At 29.8% G+C, this 9733-nt stretch overlaps 1 protein-coding gene and 4 long non-coding RNA genes across 5 annotated transcripts; 2 read left to right on the forward strand and 3 right to left on the reverse strand.

Moving 5' to 3' along the window:
• Positions 1 to 809: 809 nt before the first annotated feature.
• LOC111027574 lies at positions 810 to 1433 on the reverse strand. The gene is made up of 2 exons (XR_002603801.1): positions 955 to 1433; positions 810 to 890 (listed from the first exon to the last, which is right to left on the reverse strand). It is a non-coding gene; the product is annotated as an uncharacterized LOC111027574 (long non-coding RNA).
• A 935-nt stretch (positions 1434 to 2368) lies between these two features.
• On the reverse strand, positions 2369 to 3739 carry LOC111027575. The gene is made up of 2 exons (XR_002603802.1): positions 3462 to 3739; positions 2369 to 2659 (listed from the first exon to the last, which is right to left on the reverse strand). It is a non-coding gene; the product is annotated as an uncharacterized LOC111027575 (long non-coding RNA).
• Positions 3740 to 4576: 837 nt separating this feature from the next.
• On the reverse strand, positions 4577 to 6226 carry LOC111027571 (protein ALP1-like). The gene is made up of 2 exons (XM_022305983.1): positions 6219 to 6226; positions 4577 to 5441 (listed from the first exon to the last, which is right to left on the reverse strand). Exons 1-2 carry the CDS (start codon positions 6224 to 6226, stop codon positions 4577 to 4579), a joined length of 873 nt encoding a protein of 290 aa, XP_022161675.1.
• A 708-nt stretch (positions 6227 to 6934) lies between these two features.
• Positions 6935 to 9376, forward strand: LOC111027572. The gene is made up of 4 exons (XR_002603798.1): positions 6935 to 7027; positions 8360 to 8525; positions 8585 to 8787; positions 9195 to 9376. It is a non-coding gene; the product is annotated as an uncharacterized LOC111027572 (long non-coding RNA).
• Positions 9372 to 9733, forward strand: LOC111027573. The gene is made up of 2 exons (XR_002603799.1): positions 9372 to 9479; positions 9559 to 9733. It is a non-coding gene; the product is annotated as an uncharacterized LOC111027573 (long non-coding RNA).

Raw genomic sequence — 9733 nt, forward strand, 5'->3', positions numbered from 1 at the left:
TAAGATATTCAGAATAAGTAGATTATTTATAAGTAAGCTTGCTTACAATTTTCCACTGTTAAAGGTAGAAATAGCAAATATGAGTAGCATATACTATACTATATTAGCAATATAAGTAACACAAATCTGCCATATTGAATGTTATAGTCGTTTGAGCCAATTTCTACAATAAATTAATATTATGTGGTATTCTTATCTTTTGAAATTTGTTTTTGCTAAAAATTTGTTTTAACAATTAAAACATATCATCTGCTATTGGTGAAAGTTTTTTAGAATTTATCCATCCGTGATCGCAAGGCATCAAAATGTTGTCCGTATTTACTTGGCTCCAACTTTGAAGGCAAACAAAACATCTATCTACATGCCCACCTTTAGAATAGTAGGTATTTAAGTGAGTTTATTTTTCAATTTTGTTCAGGAGGATGTTATGTTGATATTTTTCTTACATATGCATAAACATAGAGCAAATTTTAAGCTTAACAGATCAGATTTAGCTTTGTTAGTTTAAAAATTAGAGTGAATTAACCTCTTTTTTAAATTTAAAGCTAAGAATGGTATCTCAGGCTTTTTATTATACTTTAATTTTAAAGCGAGTTATGAGTGTGTTAAAATTGCCAGTTGTTTGCACTTCATAAATATTCATCACTCGCTTTAAATTTAAAAAGTCTATGAGATGCCTTATAAAAAATTTTCACTCCAACTAATGGAGCTAAATGAAATTTTCTGAGAGTAAAATTTGCTGTGTTTTGCACTTCTAAAGCAGAAATAACAAAATTAGTCTGTGTAACGTTTTCTTAACAAAAAAATGTTTAATAATAATATAAAAAACTAGTCTTCCAACATAGGATTATCCAAATCAAATGGCTGGTGAGCTTGTGGAGTAATTGGGTCTGAAACAAAATAGACAATTATTAAAATAATATTTGAGTATTATAACATTCAAAATCAACCTACCATCAACAAGAGCATCATTTATGCCTAGCTCAACTATTTCATAGACCTCTTCCTTCACTGACAAATCTTTGATATCTGGCAGTTCAACCACAGAATAAATGAAATTAAAAATAATTTCATTTATTCTGTGGTTCAACTTAAATAAAAATTGAATTGTGATTCAGTAAGTGAATATTTTTATTTTCTTTATTATTTAGAATATTTTACAATGCAGTTACAATAAGCATATGAGTGTAAAATAATAAATTACAATACATAAGTACTTGGGTGGAGAAACCACCCAAGGATGACACTCCTTCATTTTACTTATAGAAATATTCTAAAGCATACTTTCGTTTTATGGTAGGTCAAGTGGCTCATTTCGGTCTTCATTATTTGCTAATCATACAAACAAAAAAGTTATATTTAGTTAAGACACAATATATTTTTTACCACATTCTATTTCTATATTTTTACCTTGAATTTGGATATGATATGATATTTAATGTTATTTACATTTCCTATATTATTGATATTTAAATTATAGTAACAGGAGTATACAATGTATTGTTAACTTTAATGTATAGTTGTATATTACTGAGAAAGGTATCTTCAATGAATAGAATGTTGCCACTTACTTCTGGTTTTTAGCGCACATTTGGACGTTCTGGATGTCTGACCATTTGAGGAACTGCTGCTGCTGCTGCTGCTGATCGTTGATGACCATGCCCCCATCCCGGTCTTCTAGCTCCACGAATGTGGAATTGTGGCAACCCATGTGGCGGAGGCTGAAGTCTAACCATTGATATCTGTAGCTGTCCCAAATATTCAGGAAGGATTTCTTTAACTCAATTTTATGGTCATTTAGTTTATACACTCAATTGAATTTATGTGACTAAATGGCCTATTTACATATTTAGGTATCCTTTCACTGAGTAGGAAACTCTTCTTAATTGAGCCATGGTGTCATAGCGGCCATAGCGTACGCTTTGTTGAGCATCAGCCAAAATGCAGTTATTTGTGTCTCTGCTAGACACAATTGATCTTTGTAAACCTTTAATTAAAGTTTGATTTATTAAAAACAATTTCAAAAATTTAAACTTTTGAAGTTTACAGCCTTACTCTCTGGCCGTTGATTGTTTGTATAAGGTTTCTCTCCGTACTCTACTTTCAATGGAAGTTGGAACGTAATAATCGATCTGCAAAATATTATTTAAAATCAATCACCATTCTAATAATTGTCAATTATAAATTTTTATAAAAATAAATTACCGGAAAAGGACCAGACTGGGGGATGTAGGCCTATGGTAGACTTTAGGATGCTGTGAAAATTTTCTACACAATTATTGGCACGGATGTTTACAGTATAAACAGTAAACCTAGATGGACGTACTGTTGTTAACCAGTATTGTCGAACATAGTACACAAACTGAACAATTCGGTTCCGTATGCCCATACGAGTTGCCAGCCTTGTGATTGCCAGAAAACCCCCAAGAATGTAGAAGTCTTCGGGAAATTCTGGAATCCGTTGTGGTAGCAAGTGTGGTAAAGCCCTTATATAAAAAAAAAGTTACAATATTAATGTAAGAATTTCTCATATCACAAGATCCCAATCCATCAGTCATTGATTGTTATAACCTATTACCATTTTCACTATTGTGGCAACATGATGATTTTTGCTCAATAATGTCACCATGCCAAGGGTCTGAACAAAACGTAAAATTCCCTGCAAACAAATTGTACATTTGAGAATATAATTTCATTATTGACCAAGGTAAATAACAAATACTGCAATGCCTTAAAAATATTAGTTAACTAAAATTCCGTTTTTTAGTTACCAATATTTTTTTTTTTATTTCATTGCAAGTATATTAGGTTATAAGGAATAGATTGGTATAATTTATGATTTGAAATATTTCTGAAGGTACTAACAATTATGATGTACGCAATTAATGTTTTTAATGTTTTGTTGTATTGTTTAATTATAGTGAAACTTAAAAAATATGTATACTATATACATATGGGTGCTATGATATGTTGAGAACATAAAATAAGTGAAATGTGGTGTCTCATAGAGTATTTGGCATTTGATTAATTTATTTGACAATATTAAAACTGAGGTAATAGGAGAAACAAATATTAATTATTAACATAATTGTCTTTTCAAATTATAATAATGAGAAATGTAAGTGCAAGTTTCCCATGTTATTATGTTCTATATATATTAACTGTTCATTCCTTTCCTAAATACCTGATACCATATTAATGAATTCTCCTATAAAACACATTATTATACCGACTTAAGACTACTGCAGTTATACAACATTTTAGGTTATAATGTAGATACAACAAATTTCTTTTAAGTAAACAAATGACTTAAAAGGTGTACATTTATTAATCGTAATTTCTGATCTTATGTAAAGTGTACCAGAGTGACCCTCTTACTACTTATACCGTCGAGTACCCCTAAACCATCGCAGAAATATTGCAGAACAAAAGAACGTGTTAGTGCGGTGGGTATGAAGTACCTGGGAATGAAGTTTATTCTATGGTGGGTAGAATGATTCAGTCTTAAAGAGTGTGTCTGAACTCTCATTGGATAGTACAGTACTAATAAAAACATAAATGTCACCGAAATTCAAAAGTGAAAAAAATATTAAAAATTTCAAATTTTTTTTGCATCAACGCATAGATTGTCGTTCACAAAAAAAGATAAACCCAATTTGGATGGTCAAAATACAATCCTTCTACATTAAATTATATTATTTTAGTATTATTGTTATAACGAACACTGTGTAATAATGCTCTTAGGCTGGGAACACACTAGCGTTATTTTACCGCGCGACATTTTTACATCACGTAATTTTACTGTGCGTTTTGTTAAAATACATTAAAATGTATAGAGCACAACACACGAGTGTCGCGCAGTAAAATTATGGCGCGACATTTCAAAAACTGTCGCGTGCACCTTGACTATACCGTGCGTTAAAAATACCGCGCGATAGGTATTTCCTGAATATATATATATAATATATATAATATTATATATATGCACTGAATTAAATGAGCGGCCTCACATTGGCCGTAATAATCGCGCGGCAGTCGGACAGTTGGTCATTTTTCGTTGATTATAGTAGTCGTGCTTGTGCTATACCAAATTGCAATGTCAATCGATTTTAACATGTCCTCAACCGATGAAGAAATTCAGATTCCCGAAGAAGATATTTTGGACGTTGATCTTTTAATAACATCAGTAGAGGAGAGGCCGTTGTTATGGGATAAGACGTTAGATTCATACTCGGACCGAAACGAGAAAAGGAAATGCTGGAGAGACATATTTTGTATAATGAAACCGGGATTTGAAGAGCTGGATATAAAGGATCAAAAAATTATAGGTAAATTAAAAAAAATTGCTAATTATGTTTTATTAGGTATAGTGATATTTAAAATCTCAATCATAAAATATTATACAGATAAAAATAATGAAAATACTGAGTAAAATTATTGAACATGAGTTATTACTTATCATAGAATTGTTAATTAATGGTTTTTGAACTAGGTACATTATTTATAGAGCAAAGTAATTTGAATAACATTATTATAATTATTTTTGTTATATTCTATATATTTTTTATTTATCATGCTACCAAGGTACAGCTCCAACTGAAGAAAAATAATCAGCAAATGTATTTCTCATATCACTCGCTGATCGTGTGCCACGGTCAGAATATGTAGTGTTTACATCATCAAATCCGTCAATAGACAGAGTATCTTGAAAATTAATTCCATTTTTTTCGCGTACATAGTTGTGTAGAACGCAACACGCTTTTGTAATATCCACTGCTAATTCAGTTGTAACATTCATTGGTCGATGAAAAATTCTCCATTTATTGGATAGTATCCCAAACGCACATTCGACATACCTTCGTGCACGAGACAAACGATAATTAAATATACGCTTATTTTTTGTTAAATTCCTTCCTCCATAAGGACGTAAAACATGTTGAGAAAGACCAAATGCCTCATCTCCTACAAAAACATAATCTGCATTGATACTAGTATTCAATATTGGACAACTTTCAGGAATATTAAGTTCATTTTTTTGTAGCAGATTCCAAAATGTTGAATTTTTAAAAATCGTAGAGTCTGAATCTTTTCCAAATGATCCTATATCGACGTATACAAATTTATAGTTAGAATCAACGATTGCTAGCAAGACAATTGAGAAGTAATGTTTGTAGTTAAAATATTGACTTCCAGTTCCTGTTGGCTTTATAATACGGATATGCTTCCCGTCTATCGCTCCTAAACAATGGGGGAAATTAGCACGTTGTTCGAACTTGGCTGCCGTATCTTTCCACATCTCCTCTGTCATAGATGGCATTTGGATATGAGCAAGTTCTTCCCATACTACATTGCAAACTTCTCTAACAATATTTCCAACCGTTGAAGCCCCTAGTTTGAATGAATAATGTAAATCTTGGAATGTACATCCGCTTCCTAGGTATCTAAAATATATAGTTTTAAATTAAAAAAATGTGGCAAGTGGATGTCTCTCTGCTGTACAGTAGGTTACAAGTGGTTACATTTTCTTGATTTTGTAAGAATTTTAACTTTTAACGCTTATAAATTTTTTAAGTGTTTTATTATCGAATTTCTTTTATGGTTATCGTAAGAAAAACTTATTTAGAATCTAGTGTTGAATTTTCAAACCTTAAATATAAATAGAACAATTTTTATGAATTTTTAACCACAAAACAATTTGCAAATGTTCGATATTCTGATGACCAAACTTTGACTTAAAATGTCTATAAAAATTATAATTATAATATATCTTTTTGATTTTTTGGTTACAATATAAACTACTTACGTAAAATCTTGTTTTAAATGTTCAATCCATAGTTATAAAAACTGAACATTTTATAAACTTTTAACTACAAAACATTTTGCAAATGTTCGATGGTGAATTTCGGCCAAAATTTGATGTTTAAATGCTTATAAAAAAAAATTGGGCCAATGTATTTTTATTATTTTTGGTGTACTATTTAAACAACTTACGAAGAGTCTTGTATTAAATTTTCAAGAAATTTGTCGTTGCAACATTTTTTTTATCGATATTTAAAAAAAAAAATTTGAGAAAACAAACAATTTCCTAGGCCTATAATTAGCCCAAAAATTAACAAAATATTTTTTAATTTTGTTGGTGTATATAAACTGGTAATATGGACATTTGGTGAAATTTTCAAACGTCTGCGCTAATTCCTTTGTGAATTCCATCAACATACATGCCCATAGAGAATATCGCAATGGATTCACAATAATATTTCGTCCGAATTCAAGATCAGATCACTGTCCTCCGCCAACTGAATGCATCTATAGTTTTTAATGAGCTGAAATATGCAGTCCCGATACACCCTGATACACCTGTCATCACGGATTTGTACTAAGTGTAGGTACTGCACTATTGCATAATAGACAACATAATATGCGGTTGCGACCTATTCTTAATTAAAAGCTATAAATATAATATAAAACATAAGCATTGATATTGACTGATAACTGATTCTGCTATAAATAAATAAATATGGCTATAGCACCACGGTATAGAAGATAATCTTCTTCGTTATCTTCTATACCGTGAATTTTATTAGAAAATAATATTATTTTTGTTCATACAGAGTACAGACTACGAATAATCAGTTATACCTTATACACTATTACAATATTGCATGTTTAGCCCCCTACGCTGTTTTACACTATTGTAATTTTTATTACTAGGGTTCGTATCGTTCGTATCGTGTTCGCTGTTGTCTGCTTGACGTTCCTACAGATTGTTAATAATTGTATTGAATCAACCGTATAGTCTTTTTTTCATTACCTATTTAAATTGTGATACAATTAGTGATTGTGATTCTTCAACCGAAATCGATCAGGTTTCACAGAAGAACCAATCAAAAATATTTTTAAGTATTAAGACTCATTGAGGATAATTTTTTTTACTAGAAGCTGGAAGTGAAGTGCTTAAGTTGTGTTAATACAAAGTGTTTTAGAGGTAGATTCACGTTCAAACTCTAATATAAGAAAACATTTAAGCGTAAGTACAATGTTAATTTCATACCTACCTATGATAGTTGACCCATCTAATATCTTGTGTGTTAAATTAATTTTAAATACCACACAAATACCTAATATATTATAAAAATACATCAAAAAAAGTGGCGCACAGCTTTTTAGAAGTCAAATTTCAAGTGCTTAAGATGTATCATAGATCTCATTATTCTATATTATGTATTTTCCTGGGCCCTCACACGAGTCATCTCAGAGGGGTCCAGTATTCTTGTGTATATAAAATAAAATAAAATAAATAACCCCCTGTTCCCTCAAAAATAATTTCCAGTTGCGCCACTGATCGAAAAATGTAAATTATTTATCAAAACTTATAATGTTAAGTAAAAGGTTATATTATTTCATTTTATTCAGACACAACATTCAACTATATTAAAAAAAATTGATCACATTGATAATGCAGCGAACAAAAACACTTAAAAGAGATGCAATTATAAATCATTGAGGCATAATGCTGGTAGTTCTTTAGAAAGAAAGAAGATTAGAAAGATTAGAAGATTTTTTGAAGAACAAAAAATTAAATATTTATATTACAGTAATATTTATTACTTGGGTTCGTATTATTCGTACCGTGTTTGCTGTTGTCTGCTTGACGTTTCGATAGATATTAGATAGTTAATAATTGTATTGCATAAACCGTATACTCTTGTTTTCATTGTTTAAATTGTTTTAAATTGTAATACAATGAGTGATTGTGATTCTTCAACCGAAGTCAATCACGTTGCAGATTTAGAAGAACCAATTTTACCATGGCCAAATTATCAAAAATATTTTTAAGTATTATGAAATATGATTCATTGAGGATAATTATTTTACCAGAAACTGAAAGTAAAGTTCTTAAGTTGTGTCGATACAAAGTGTGACAAGATAGATTCACGTTCAAACTCTAATAAAAAAAAACATTTAAACGTAAGTAAAATGTTAATTTCATACCTGCCTATGACAGTTGACCCATCTAATATCTTGTGTGTTAAATTAATTTTAAATACCAAGCAAATATCTAATATATTACAAAAATACATCGAAATTAGTGGCGCACAGCTTTTTAAAAGTCAAATTTCAAGTGCTTAAGGTGTATCATAGATCTCATTATTCTATATTATGTATTTTCATGGCCCCCCACAAGTCGTCTCAGAGTCCAGAGCGGCCCAGTATTCTTGTGTATATGAAATAAAATAAAATAAGTAACCCCCTGTCCCCTCAAAAATAATTTCCAGTTGAGCCACTGATCAAAAAATGTAAATTATTTATCAAAACTTATAATGTTAAGTAAAAGGTTATATTATTTCATTTTATTCAGACACAACATTCAACTATATTAAAGAAAATTGATCACATTGATAATGCAGCGAACAAAAACACTTTAATGAGATGCAATGATGGATCATTGAAGCATAATGCTGGTAGTTCTTCAGAACAACCGGTTTTAGAAGATTTTTTGAAGAACAAAAAGTTAAATAGTCAAAGTAAGAATGTGTACTGTTTATTTTAATTTTTTATTTTATTAAATAGTTTTTACTTGCAGCATTAACAAAAGTAGTTGATATTTATATGACTGCATGACTATATACTGATACATTGCTAGTGAACGATACGGTTGTTAATGATTTAGAAGAAATCGACGCATTCAACTTGAACTTTCTAAATGATGAAGACCATGATTTGCCATATGCATTACCAAAACACCATCGATGTTGTGCACACACAATAAATTTAATAGCAACAATGGTAATTAAACATTTATTTAAAATTTGAAATAGATAACCTAATATATTTAAATTATAAAATACTATAAATATTTTTATCGAAAAGAATATATTTTGAGTAAGTATAGTGATCAGGACAAAACTATTAGATAATAGGTTTAACACTTAATACTCATAATCAAATTTGTATAAGTTGTAATACATTTAACAATTTTTCTTTCAATTTAAATGATAAAAACATATGAAAAAAAATATTTTAAGACATAAGTATGAATATGATTGGCATTAACTATTTTCTATTATCTATGCCCAAATTTCAATTTTAAATATCAATAAATTATGTTTGCTTAATTTTTTATTACTAATTACAAATTTGTACAAATTAAATACAAAATAAAATAATTTATTTGTATAACTTGTTTTTTCTAGGACTTTAAAAAAGCTAACTTGAAAAAAAAGAACAGTCACGAAGCACTTTTGCCAAGTCTACCGCTTTGTAGAATCAACAAGGTCGCTCAACCAAGTCAACTGATTTATTTAAACAAAATCTTTTTATTTATTTAACGCTGTGTATATACACCCGACCATAGTTGGAATTTTAATGGACACCCGACCATGGTCGGACTGATAGTAGACACCCGACCATATTGTTATTAAATGCACGGCGATTTGTATTTGAATTTGCATAAATTTTCAATTTAAACCGACCTTGAAGTAAAACCCAATATATTTGTACCCTTATATTGATGCTATTAAGATAATTTTCAAATTATTTATTATTTATACTTTATAGCATTTATTTATGTAAGAGTCACTTCTGATGGCACTAAGTTAGAGATTTCCCAAATTAATGAGACACATAACCACGAGACGTCTGAGTTATTGTTTTCAAACTTGCCAAATCAGCGCCGCTTGGAACCACAGATGAAAGCTAATGTACTTGAAATGATGGAAATTAAAGCAATTAA

The sequence above is a fragment of the Myzus persicae genome, unplaced genomic scaffold, assembly GCF_001856785.1.
Source record: "Myzus persicae strain clone G006 unplaced genomic scaffold, MPER_G0061.0, whole genome shotgun sequence".
Taxonomy (NCBI): domain Eukaryota; kingdom Metazoa; phylum Arthropoda; class Insecta; order Hemiptera; family Aphididae; genus Myzus; species Myzus persicae.